We start from the raw sequence: 13,412 nt of genomic DNA on the forward strand, positions 1-13,412 counted from the left end.
CACTCTGGGTGGCTCCCAGCAGAATATTAAAAACACGATAAAACATCAAACATTAAAATCTTCCCTAAACAGGGCTGCCATCCGATGTCTTCTAAAAGTCAGATAGTTGGATAGTCAGAGCATAGAATTACTCTGATTAGGCTTGATCTGCTAAACAGGTCAGAAGAGGCCGATAGATATGTGGACTGTCTCTGGATCAAGTGTCTTCTTGTTTTTTAAGTTCTCAAAGCTCTTAACGTGGCTCAAGGCTGTCGCTGGATGTTCAACTGAGAATCAGCCAGCCAGCCCATCATTTGAAAAATAAGACTTTAGAGCTGTCTTGCCCCAAATGGCAACTAGACCTTCCTTTATGGCAACTAATAGCTTGGTATAGGGAGCCATTTGGTGCCTAGCTTACATACTGTACCTGAGTTTCTACCACTGCAGTCCCCTTCTGTAGTTTCCAGCAACTGGTAGTCAGAGACATACTGCCTAGTATCCATTGCTTATTTATCAATCTGTCCCAGTACAGTCATACCTTGGAAGTCGAACAGCTTAGTTCCCAAACGTTTTGGCTCCTGAACGCCTCAAACTTGGAATTGACTGTTCTGGTTTGCGAACTATTTTTGGAAGCCGAACGTCCGACGGGGCTTCCGTGGCTTCTGATTGGCTTCCTGCAGCCAATCAGAAGCCACGCTTTGGTTTCCGAATGCTTTGGAAGTCGAATGGACTTCTGGAACGGATTCTGTTTGACCACCAAGTTTATGGCCGTATTGTCTGCTATGACCAGCAGTGGCTCTCAGAGGCTTCAGGAAGAGAAGCCTCTTTCGCTGTCACCCTGCTATCTGTTCTCTTATGAGGCAAGGCGCCTGCGCTGGAAGTAGCAATGCTCTGCATGCGCATCACGTGCGCAGCCGTTGAGCCGAGGTCTCTCCCCGGCAGTCCTTGCTGCTTGTGAACATATGTAAGCGTCATCTAACATGGGCCTGATGCCGCTGGGCTGCCTGACATCCGTAACAAAGCGAGGAAATGGAAGTGGACAGGATTATGTAACCGCGGCAGGCTCAAGGCCTTTTAAAATTAGGACTTTCCATCATGGCAGGGGAGGATGAGGCCAGGAAATTCCTGGGTGACTGGCTACGTTTGCCACAAGATTCAGAGTTTAGGGAGCTGGCCTATGCTAGCAGTTCCTGCCACTAACTCAGGTAAATGGTAGCGGTTCTCCCAAGGTTTCAGGTAGGGGAGTTTTGCGGTCTTATCTGGAGAATGAACCTGGGAGCTTCAGTTTGCTAAGCAGGTAAAGGGACCCTTGACCATTAGGTCCAGTTGCGGACAACTCTGGGGTTGTGGCACTCACCTCGCTTTATTAGCCGAGAGAGCCAGCGTACAGCTTCTGGGTCATGTGGCCAGCATGACTAAGCCGCTTCTGGCGAACCAGAGCAGCGCATGGAAACGCCGTTTACCTTCCCGTCGGAGCGGTACCTATTTATCTACTTGCGCTTTGTGCTTTCGAGCTGCTAGGTTGGCAGGAGCAGGACTGAGCAACGGGAGCTCACCCTGTTGCGGGGATTCGAACCACCGACCTTCTGATCGGCAAGTCCTAAGCTCTGTGGTTTAACCCACAGCGCCACCCGTGTCCCTTGCTAAGCAGGTTCTCTCCCTCAAAGCCATGGTCTGTCATTACCTTGGTGCTCTTCCTGAGCACGGTGTGTTAGAAATCTTACATATTACGGCAGGCTTTGTTGATCTGTCATCTCTTGAGTTTTCCTTATCGTTTGGTGAAGCTACCCATGAGAACTCAGGCTTATGATGTGGGGTGGCGATGCTGCTAGGAAGACATTCCCAGGTGACGAACCATTTCCAGGTTTGGTCAAAACAAAGTTTTGGTTGGTAGTGGGGGTGAGGACAGCTGGAAATAATGCCAATTGAATGGTACCTTGGTTTACAACCATAATCTGTTCTGGAGGTCCATTTGTAAACCAAAACAGGTAGTAACCCAAGGCTTGCTTTTGCCAATGGGGCCTCCCAAAAAAATTTGTTTGTATTAAAAAAAAAAAAGGGTTGTAATCCAAAATAAAGTTTGCAAACCGGGACACACACTTCTGGGTTTGACGTGTTTGTAATCCAAAACGTATGCAAACCAAGACGTATGCAAACCAAGGTACCACTGTATATTCATTTCTGTGTATACTCTGACCAAACTAAGCCTCCTAGAGCAAAATATACACTAGGAGACTTAGTTTGGTCAGAATGGAGCATACACTTCCAGAGTTGATGCTAAATATGTTTCTTCTGGTAAATGAGCCACCGTTGCTGTGAAAATTTGTGTCCTGGGCCTCTTAGTCTTGTTTATCCATGTACTATCTGAAACCAGAGGGGCACATTGGTTGTCAGGTGTGAATCCCCCCCCCCCGGCTCTCCTACCCATCTCGAGAGACAATGAAAGAGTGTGCTTTTTGGGGTGAAGTCAAATTGTTGGAGAGTTACAGCACCTGCTGTGTACAGGAGAGACATGTTTTGTTGCAGCTGGGGCAGACGAAGGAGACCGGTTGTGCTGCTGCAGATGCACCGTGGCATTTCTTCTCTCTGCGATCCTCCCAGCGGTCATTCCTCCTCTGGTCACTGCTGTGGATATGTGACCTGACTGTCTGTCTACAGACACAAGGGATTCCCACAATGTTAATGTTGCCAGTCTTCATATTATGAGTGCAGACATCTTTGTAGCACAGAATTGGTCTGCCAGTGGGCCTGGTGCCAGCTCCCCTGGTGCCTTCTTCCGTTCTGTGAACATGGCCAAGCCAGCGTAGACGTCGCTGGGGCAGGAGTGCGAACATGCTGGGAACGACGGCTTGGGGAGAGCACATCTTTGCTTGAGACTCTGTCCTGCCATGTGATGCCCCCAGATTTCCTGAGGAAGGCATTGAGGCATTGCTCCTAGCAGGTGTAAATTGCCCATGACTCAGTGTGCTCAACACGCAAGTCTGGTAGACCTAGTACAAAGTTTGACAGTGGTACCTCGGGTTAAGAACTTAATTCATTCAGGAGGTCCATTCTTAACCTGAAACTGTTCTTGACCTGAGGTACCACTTTAGCTAATGGGGCCTCCCACTGCCGCTGCACGATTTCTGTTCTTATCCTGAAGCAAAGTTCTTAACCTGAGGTACTATTTCTGGGTTAGCAGAGTCTGTAACCTGAAGCGTCTGTAACCTGAGGTACCACTGTACTGAAGAAAAAGAGACGTGGGTGGCGCTGTGGTCTAAACCACTGAGCCTCTTGGGCTTGCCAATTGATCAGGGGTTCAAATCCCTGTGGCAGAATGAGCTCCCGTTGCTCTGTCCCAGCTCCTGCCAACCTAGCAGTTCAAAAGCACCCCAGTGCAAGTAGATAAATAGGTACCGCTCTGGTGGGAAGGTAAACGGCATTTCCAGGCGCTCTGGTTTCCGTCACGGTGTTCCGTTGCGCCAGAAGCGGTTTAGTCCTGCTTGCCACATGACCCGGAAAGCTGTCTGTGGACAAACGCCGGCTCCCTTGGCCTGAAAGCAAGATGTGCACCGCAACCCCATTGTTGCCTTTGACTGGACTAAACCATCCAGGGGTCCTTTACCTTTTTTTTACCTTTTACTGAAGCTTTTTTTTTTTTTTTGCTGAAAGCTACTGCTCTAGAAAATGGTTCCTGGATGAACCTTGCTGCAGGATGAATTTTTTGGGCTATAAGTTGTATCTCCTGTCTGCAGCTATTTTACCTTTTTTTAAAAAAGAAGAAGAAGAAGAAGAGAAGAATTGTGTAACCCAATGCCAGAGAAAGGGAGCGCACAGCCTAGAAACAATTTTTTTGAAATGAGAGAGAAAGGCTCAGTAAGCAGGAAGGTGCAGGGTTGAGCTTGGCTGGGATTTATTAGGTTTTCCCTCCAGTAAAAATGAAAAAGACTGCAGAAAAGTTTTTGCTGGTGTGCTGCAGACTAGAGAGCTAAGGCACAAAGTCGAGTGGGAAATGACGTTAAGGGTGCAGTCCTATGCATATTTACTTGGCACTCAGTAGGCACACACAGGCTTGCATTATAAGGCTGCAGTCCCAAGCATCAGTTCCTTCTGCTTTGTGGCTGTACCCTCCTGGAGTCCATGTCTTTAGGTTTCTCGTCTCTCGGAATGTGTTGGTTGGGCTGTGAGGCCAGCCTGACGGACTGCTCCCAGAGCAATTGTCTCTTTCCAAATACAGTCAGACCTTGGCTCCCGAACGCCGAAAACCCGGACGTAAGTGTTCTGGTTTTTGAACGTTTTTCGGAAGCCGAACGCCCGACATGGCTTCCACTTGAGTGCAGGAAGCTCCTGCAGCCAATCGGAAGCTGTGCCTTGGTTGCTGAACATTTTGGAAGCTGAATGGGCTTCTGGAACGGATTAAGTTTGACAACTGAGGTTTAACTGTAGCATGGTGGGAATTCTGAGGACACAAAGATGGCCAGCATTATCTGAATAAGGCAGGGATGGGGTAAACCTGTGACCCTCTAGAGCAGCGGTTCTCAACCTGTGGGTCCCCAGATGTTGTTGGACTACAACTCCCATCACCCCTAGCTAGCAAAGCCAGAGCTCAGGAATGATGGGAGTTGTAGTCCAACAACATCTGGGGACCCACAGGTTGAGAACCACCACTCCTATGGGCCATGCTGGCTGGTGCTGAACACTGGGAGGGTCAAAGTCTCCCCAGCCCTGGAATAAGGCGCAACTCCACCTCTTGTTGAATAATAATTCTAATAATAATGACCTTTCCAGCCTCCCCTGGTCAAATATGCAAAAGCAATTAATTCATATCTGTTTGTTTCTGTGACTCTAGACATTCTGGGCCCATAACCCCTGGAGGTGAGTCCGTCATTCGGGCTGAAAATTCATCATCCACTCTAGGTAGCTGAGTGAGGAATAAGCCATGCCTGTCCTGTCAGAAGATTCAGGTAAGGAACTTTCTGCTGTTTTAGTACATTCTCAAACTGTTTTAATAGGGTGCTATATCAGAACCATGTTTGATTGAAAACCTGGCTCAGAGCACCGTAAAGGCTTAACAGATTGACAGTAACATACCCTTAATATGTAAAGGGGCACCTTTACCTTTACCTTTTACCCTTAATATATTTATGGAGCTCTAGGTGGTGTACACAGTTCTTTCCCTGCATTTTATCCTCACAACAACCCTGTGAGGTAGGTTAGGCTGAGAAGCAGGGACTGGCCCAAGGTCACCCAGCTAGCTTTATGGTTGAGTGGGGTTTTGAACCCTTAACCTCCCAGGTACTAACCATCACACAACACTGGTTCTCTTTTGCTGTGCTCTAGTAGAAATCCCTAGGGTGGTTTACAGGTAGTTATGGCTGAATCTGTCAATTTCTTTTATTTTCTATTTTTTATCATACAATACAATCTCTACAGAGAAAAGAACATAGCATTGAGTTTTTGGCATCATTTTACATGGTCTTAAAACATTGTTTTAACATATAGTTTCTCCACAGACGGGTTTGTGAGGCTGGTAGAAGAGCTGTCCATTTCAATTTCAGTCTGTCAATTTCAGTTTTTCACAGTTTCTCATTTTTTCCAATCGGTTCCCCACATTTTTACCTCAGGTTTTACATCAGGAGGGGGGTTCAGGTATTGCCATTATTGTTGTTGTTATTATTATTTTGACAATTCATATGCTGCTTAATTGAAGTCTTCTCAGAAACACAATACCGATGAAAATAAGACTGAGCTGAAACTATAAAACCAGGATTCAGTGGCTGGTGGAATAGAAAACAACAACAACCAAAGGAGTTCTGTAAGGGCACCACTGAGATTCGCATCATAAATTTCTACCACATCCAGTGCACATTTAAAGCATATGCCTATCCCCAAAGAATCCTGGGAACTGTAGTAAGTTAAGGGTGCTAGCAGTTGTAGCTCTATGAGGAGGGAACTACAGTTCCCAGGATTCTTTGGGAGTCATGTGCTTTAGGTGTATGGCATCGATCTGCCCTTAGGAGTGCAGAGTGGCTGGGGAAACCAGCCTGGGTGGGGTATAAATGAACAAATTATTATTATTATTATTATTATTATTATTATTATTATTATTATTGACACATCCATCCTCTGGACCCATTGGCAAGTGAGGGCTGGCTGTGTTTGGTGGGGCAGAGCCCCATTTACCCTAATAGACCAGGGTCCCCTGCTCCCCACCCCGACCCTGGTTTCTCATTTTCTGCTTTACCTGTGGCAGAAGCTGCCACGAGGACTTGGCCTACAGCTCTGGCTGTGCTTTTCAAAAGCACTAGATAACCAGTACCCCCGGTGATTTCCTTCTGCGTTTCTCTGACAGGTTTGCACGAGACCCTCGCCCTCCTGACGTCCCAGCTGAGACCGGACTCCAACCACAAGGAGGAAATGGTGTTCCTCAGAGACATCTTCAGCGAAAGGAGTCTCAGCTATTTAATGAAGGTAAAAACTCTGAGCTGTCCGGTTCCCAATTGGCCTTTCATTCAGCCAAGGGAGCTTCTTTTCGAACCCCTGAACTCAAAAAGCTGGACGTTGCGATGTAACCAAGAGAGTGATTATTGGGTGCCCTCCCAGCAGTGCCAAGGAAATAAATAACTATCTGACTTTCAGAAGGCATCTGAAGGCAGCCCTGTATAGGGAAGTTTTTAATGTTTGATACTGTGTTGTGTTTTCATTTGTTGGATGCCGCCCAGTCTGATGCACAGATTATTATTATTATTATTATTATTATTATTTTTTGAGCATTTCCAAGAGCTTTCCATGCTCAGGCATTGGTGGACTTCCCAACCTGTCCAGGCCTGCTAAGCTGCCGAGGCAAGACTATATCAGCCAGTACCAGGCCATTCTTATGGCTCCTCTGCCCTGACATAGCTCTGGCTTATACTTTCTCCACATATATGTCCCCACATAGGCCTGTCCCACATAGCAGGGAGACATTCCACTAAACATTCAGAGGAAAACTCCCTCAGAACTTCACAGCCAATCAGGGCACATGCTGCCTCACTAGAGATCATGCCGCTCTGCCTGGTTGCTAAGCAACCCCGCCTGCTGTCCCCACCCTCTTTGCCGGAAACTACAACTAATCCAGAATGCGGCAGCTAGACTGGTGACTGGGAGTGGCCGCCGAGACCATATAACACTGGTCTTGAAAGACCTACATTGGCTCCCAGTATGTTTCCAAGCACAATTCAAAGTGCTGGTGCTGACCTTTAAAGTCCTAAATGGCCTCAGTCCAGTATACCTGAAGGAGCGTCTCCAGCCCCGTAGTTCAGCCCGGACACTGAGGTCCAGCTCCAAGGGCCTTCTGGCGGTTCCTTCACTGTGAGAAGCCAAGTTACAGGGAACCAGGCGGAGGGCCTTCTTGGTAATGGCGCCCATCCTGTGAAACGCCCTCCCACTAGATGTCAAAGAGAACAACAACTACCAGGTTTTTAGAAGACATCTGAAGGCAGCCCTGTTTAGGGAAGCTTTTAATGTTTGATGGACTACTGTATTTTAATATTTTGTTGGAAGCAGCCCAGAGTGTCTAGGGAAACCCAGCCAGATGGGTGGGGTATAAATAATAATTTTTTAAAAAATTATTATTATTGTTAGCCAGCCTACCTTAATGCTAACAGAATTAACCCTTAAGCTGCATACCGAATCATCCCTGCTATTGCTCTTCCAACACTCCTCCAGGTTTTTCCGCCATCTGAGATGTGGCAGGTGGCTACAGGGAAGAAGGCCTTTTCGCTTTGGATCTCCCAGTTCTCCCAGTTCCACCAGGTTTCTTCTATGGCCACTATATCTATATTTTCTCTAAGACCAAGTGCTTCCGCTTGCCTGTTTTGGCTCAGAGGCTTGTGGCTTTAGCATATCAACAGGTATCAATATGGTACCTCAGTCGGTAGAGCACTAGAATCAGGGTTGTGGGTTCGAGCCCGACATTGGGCAAAAGATCCCTGCATTGCAGGGGGGTCAGACTAGATGACCCTTATAGTCCCTTCCACCTCTACGATTCTGTGAGAAAAGTGCCTGTTTCCAAATGTCTTTGGCGCTTGTGTTTTGGCCTACAGTGCTTTGCACATCTGCCCCTGCCTCATTTAAATGACCACCGCTTGAACATTATATTTTGTATGTGTTTGTGTCTGCCTTCTGTTTCAGATTCACGAAAAGTTGTGCCATTATGAAAGGCAGAGCCCGGTCCCAGTTCTGCACAGCGCCTCGGCTCTAGCTGAAGACGTAAGTGTCTAGTTGAAAAAGCAAGCGTTGCCTCCTTTTGAGCATGTGTGTTCAGGGTTGGCGTTGGAGTTTGGCGCCACTGCGCACCTGCCAAGGCCCCCACCCCACTTACCGAACCCTGAAGACTTTTGTGGTCGCCAGAAACTCTGTCAGGGCAGAGGAGCCACAAGAACGGCTGGGTAGTAGCTGATAAAGTCTCGCTTCAAACCCAGATGGCATAAGTTCTCCTCCCACCCCACATGAAAAGTCTATAAGGGGTTTGCGAGGCCTCGCTGTTGTTTGCAAGAAGTGGCGGCGGCCTGCAATTCCTCTTGGCGGTAGTGGGAGGTAGTGGCAAAAGCTGTGGCAACCTGCCTCAGTGAGGCCTTGCAGGCCACCTCTACATGTGTCCAGAGGAGGGCAACCAAAATGGTCAAAGGCCTGGAAACGATGCCTTATGAGGAATGGCTAAGGGAGCTGGGCATGTTTAGCCTGGAGAAGAGGAGGTTAAGGGGTGATATGATAGCCATGTTCAAATATATAAAAGGATGTCACATAGAGGAGGGAGAAAGGTGGTTTTCTGCTGCTCCAGAGAAGCGGACACGGAGCAATGGATCCAAACTACAAGAAAGAAGATTCCACCTAAACATTAGGAAGAACTTCCTGACAGTAAGAGCTGCTCGACAGTGGAATTTGCTGCCAAGGAGTGTGGTGGAGTCTCCTTTGGAGGTCTTTAAGCAGAGGCTTGACAACCATATGTCAGGAGTGCTCTGATGGTGTTTCCTGCTTGGCAGGGGGTTGGACTCGATGGCCCTTGTGGTCTCTTCCAACTCTATGATTCTATGATTCTATTCTATGATCTGCCACCGTCTCTTGGCACCACTGCAAGGCCTTGCAGGCCACCGCTACTGCCACTGCCTCTGACTGCCGTGGTGAGGCTTCACAGGCTGCCGCTGCTTCTAATACCACCACCCCCCGGCCACTGTTGATACTGCCTCTGCAGATTGTCCTGAATATCACCATTTGGTAGCCGAGCCCCAAACCCAAAGTCCTGCTGGGATGCATTTTGACTTACCTGCTGCTGAAAGTAACGATGAGGTGATTGATAGTATCATTTATCCATTTTAGACAAGTAGCAGCAGTTGCCAGGACATTGTCCTGTTCGCCTCTGCGTAGCTCCTTCCTTATTTCAATTTTTTTGACATATCAATATGTCGTGATATTTAGCTGGTGATATATCACAATACAGTGGTACCTTGAGTTAAATACTTAATTTGTTCAGGAGGTCCGTTCTTAACCTGAAATTTTCTCAACCTGAAGCACCACTTTAGCTAATGGGGCCTCCTGCTGCTGCTGCCGCGCCGCCGGAGCAGGATTTCTGTTCTCATCCTGAAGCAAAGTTCTTAACCCAAGGTACTATTTCTGGGTTAGTGGAGTCTGTAACCTGAAGCGTATGTTACCTGAGGTCCCACTGTATTGAAAACCAGTTATCGCCCAGCCCTACTTGTGATGATAAAACACACCCACCTCCCTCCTGACTCGACTGGAATCTGTTGCTACACACAAGCTGCAACTTTTATTTGGCATTGTGGTGTTAACTCAGCGGTAGGCAAACTATGGTCCGTGGGCCAGATACAGCCCGAGGGGGTCGTTATACCGGCCCCTGGCCCGTGCCACCCGCTGGGTCTTTCCCTGCACGGAGCTAAACCAGCGTGGTACGCCAGATTAGCTCCGCGCGGGGACTGACTTCCAGGACGCAGCAACGGCTTCCTAATGGCTGCAGGAAGCTCCTGCGGCCAATAGGAAATAGCAGACGCCGCCTGCTCCGCTGCAATGGCTCAAAAAGTCAGTGGGGAAAGAGTGGTGGTCGTGTGTGCATGCGCACAGGTGCATGCGCTCCTGTGAACGGGCGATGCAGCCCGCCGGCAGAAAAGCTTGCCGACCCCTGTGTTAACTGATCCCTGCCACCTTTTTTGATGGTGATGCAGAGAGTAACTTTGCAATGTTTCCATCTGAGATCTCTCTCTCTGCAGAATGTTGCGCAATTTATAATTTATTAGACTCTCTGGTGCCTTTGCCATAACCGAGCAACACCGCCTCCAGACAGGCCTACGCTTTTTTCTTTCTATAGTCTTATATCCAGGAGTAAGTGAATCTCATGTACTATAGTTGTTCTACCCAGCTTCTAATAGGCCCTCTTATGCTGCATATGTTGGGATGGATTTGGAAGGTAGGATAGGATATATTACTGATTTGTTATCTTTCCGCTTAGCATCTAGTTTAGCAGAGTCAAAAATATACAGTCGTACCTTGGTTGACGAACGCCTTGCGACTTGAACGTTTTGGCTCCTGAATGCCACATTTTGGATTAAAAAAATAATTGGTTTAGGCCACAGTTTTCCCAAACGTGGGTCTTCAACTGTTTTTGGATTACAATTCCCATCACCCCTGACCCATGGTCCTCCTAGCTATGGATGGTGGGAATTGTAGTCCAAAAACACCTGGAGACCCAAGTTTAGGAAACCCTGGTTTAGACCAAAGATGGAGCCTATACATCTGCATGGTGAGACAGGAAGTGTTCCTCAGGTGGGAGGAAGTGATAAGGATTAGCTTCCTATTGTTACCCTTCCCACCTGGACAAGCAGAGGATATAACCTCACAGAGTGCCTAACCCTTTGCTCACCTAGCAAAGATGGGATTTTATATTTTGACTGGCGCATCATTTCCCCAAAGCACACACACAGTCTCCACCCCCATCATTCAGCCCAGACACTTGAGGTCCAGCTCCAAGGGCCTTCTGGTGGTTCCCTCACTGCAAGAAGTGTGGTTACAGGGAACCAGGCAGAGGGCCTTCTCGATAGTGGCGTCCACCCTGTGGAACGCCCTCCCACCAGATGTCAAGGAAATAAACAACCACTTGACTTTTAGAGGATATCTGAAGGCAGCCCTGTTTAGGGAAGTTTTTAATGCCTGATGTTTTATCACTTTTTTTGATTATTGTCATTAATTCTGTTGGGAGCTGCCCAGAGTGGCTGGGGAAACCCAGCCAGATGGGTGGGGTATAAATAATAAATTATTGTTATTATTATTATTACAGACCATACATTTCCTTCTTCCCCCATGTAATCCTGGGAACAAACTACAGCTCCTAGTATTATTTGGTGTGTGTGTGTGTATGTTTTGAATATATGGTGTGTACACAACCTTAGTCTCTGTTCTCATTTAGTAGCACACATGGGCCAGGTAGACACATCACGCTAAACCAAACAATTGCTTAGTGGGACTATGCAAGCGTGCAAATTCCCAGAGGGGCCTTTGCAGCCACTTTGCTCCTCTTGGTCTGATTCGGCAGGCTGCATATGTTGTTATCTCCAGGCAGGGCTAAAAAAAAAAATACTCAAGCCATGGACAGTCAGGGGAGATGAGGGATGGCTAATCCTTTGTCCTCCAGAGGTTCCTGAACTATACCTCCCATAACCCCTGACCATTGGCTGTGCTGGGTAGGTGTGCTGGGAGTTGGAGTCCCACAAAATCTGGAAAACCACAGGTTCCCCACCCCTAGTGTATATGAGTTATTGAGGTCGATGGAACATCGGAGCTTTCTGTGCTCCTGGATTACTTCCCAGCCTTGTGTACCTTTGCAGGGAGTTTTATATATGCCGCAGAGGTGGACGTCGACATGTGCTTGCACTGAGATTAGCAAAACATTGACCTGAAAATGCAAGGAAAAAATAAGACGCTGCTTTTGCATGGATGATCTCTCTCTCTCTCTCTCTTTCTCTCTCTTTCTCTTTAAGGTTATAGAGGAATTGCAGACTACGCCAATGAATAATGACGAAAAAGAGCTGCTGCAGTTGCTTTCCACTCCTCATCTCAGGGTAAAAACCGGTTCTGTAGCTTGAGAAAGGGGTGGTGTCGCAGGGGGAGCAACTGTGCTTTTGGCCATTTCCTTGTCAATTCTAGTCATTTGCCGCTGCTTAATTTACGTGCAATAGGCTGACATTATAAGAAGATCATTTGCTGTTGGTGTTTGCTGAGATATTGCTGTGGGCGGCTGCTCAGAGTGAATGTGTAAGGTCACATCCGTACCCTACATTGAAAGCATCCTTGTGCCCCCCCCATCCAGTATTGGGAACTGTGGTCTGTGAAGGCTGCTGAGAGTCATTTGGACATAGAGCTACAGTTCACAGCAACTCGATGGGAAGCCACAGTTGTCAAAGAGAGTGTTTTGAACATAGGGTGTGGGTGTGAACTCAGCAGTAGAAAGATGACCAAAGAGAGCCTCTCTGAGATCATTTTCATACCATCCATTTGCAGCACTATGATACCACTTTAAACAGTTGCAGCTTCCCTCAAAGGATTCTGTGAACTGTAGTTTGTTAAGGGTACAGTGGTGCCTCGCAAGGCGAAAAGAATCCGTTCCGTGAGTCTCTTCGTCTAGCGGTTTTTTCGTCTTGCAAAGCAAGCCCATTAGCGGATTAGCGCTATTAGCGGTTTAGCGGCTATTAGCGGCTATTAAAGGCTTAAGGGATTAGCGGATTAGCTGCTAAAAGGCTATTAGCAGCTTAGTGCCTTAGAAAAAGGGGGTGGGGAGCGGAAAAAAAAACCCCAGCAAGCCCATAGAGAAATTCGTCCTGCGAAGCACCTCCAAAACGGAAAACCCTTTCGTCTAGCGGGTTTTCCGTCTTGCGAGGCATTCGTCTTGCGGGGCACCACTGTACTACTGAGAGTTGTTAGGTGACTCCTTTTCCCCTCTCAGCCCTGTTTAGGGAAGTTTTTAATGTTTGATATTTTACCGTGTTTTTAATATTCTGTTGGGAGCTGCCCAAAGTGAGTGGGGAAACCCAGCCAGATGGGCACGGTATTAATAACAATAACAATAACAATAATAATAACAACAACAACAATTTATATAAATAATAATAATCATCTCAGAACCACACTTCCCAGAGCTCCCTGTGAAGGATGACTGTCAAACCATTCTTGAGAATTGTAGTTCTGTGAGACTAGTGGTTTGTTTGTTTTTTCGCAACATTTCACGGTGCGAGAGTTCGCACATCATTCTGATTTATCAGTTGTTCTGCCGTGCTTCCCCGATTTTACCACTTGGTTGTTATCCAGAGGAGCGATCTTGCACTCACACACACCCTGACTCCCTGGAGCAGTTCTGCTGTGAAATGTTGCAGGATTTTAGCAGCGATGGACAGATTGGAAAGAAAGCCGTC

General features: G+C 47.4%; 1 protein-coding gene and 1 long non-coding RNA gene across 7 annotated transcripts in view; both read left to right on the top strand.

The window, feature by feature from the left end:
* The window catches only part of LOC310661850, a 93,166-nt gene that overhangs the window by 18,670 nt on the left and 61,084 nt on the right, over window positions 1-13,412 (top strand). The window lies entirely within an intron of this gene.
* Window positions 1-13,412, top strand: part of MPP3 (MAGUK p55 scaffold protein 3) — an 80,114-nt gene that overhangs the window by 5,618 nt on the left and 61,084 nt on the right. For all 6 annotated transcript variants that reach the window (XR_014504139.1, XM_083408310.1, XM_083408312.1 and 3 more), the window contains exons 2-5: window positions 4,808-4,922; window positions 6,311-6,429; window positions 8,131-8,208; window positions 11,985-12,065. Coding sequence is in view for 5 of the 6 variants with exons in the window: in XM_083408310.1 (XP_083264436.1) it covers window positions 4,898-4,922; window positions 6,311-6,429; window positions 8,131-8,208; window positions 11,985-12,065 (303 nt within the window). In the remaining variant the exon portion in view is untranslated. The remainder of the gene's footprint in view (window positions 1-4,807; window positions 4,923-6,310; window positions 6,430-8,130; window positions 8,209-11,984; window positions 12,066-13,412) is intronic.

Source organism: Podarcis tiliguerta (assembly GCF_965153285.1).
Source record: "Podarcis tiliguerta genome assembly, chromosome: 13".
NCBI lineage: Eukaryota > Metazoa > Chordata > Lepidosauria > Squamata > Lacertidae > Podarcis > Podarcis tiliguerta.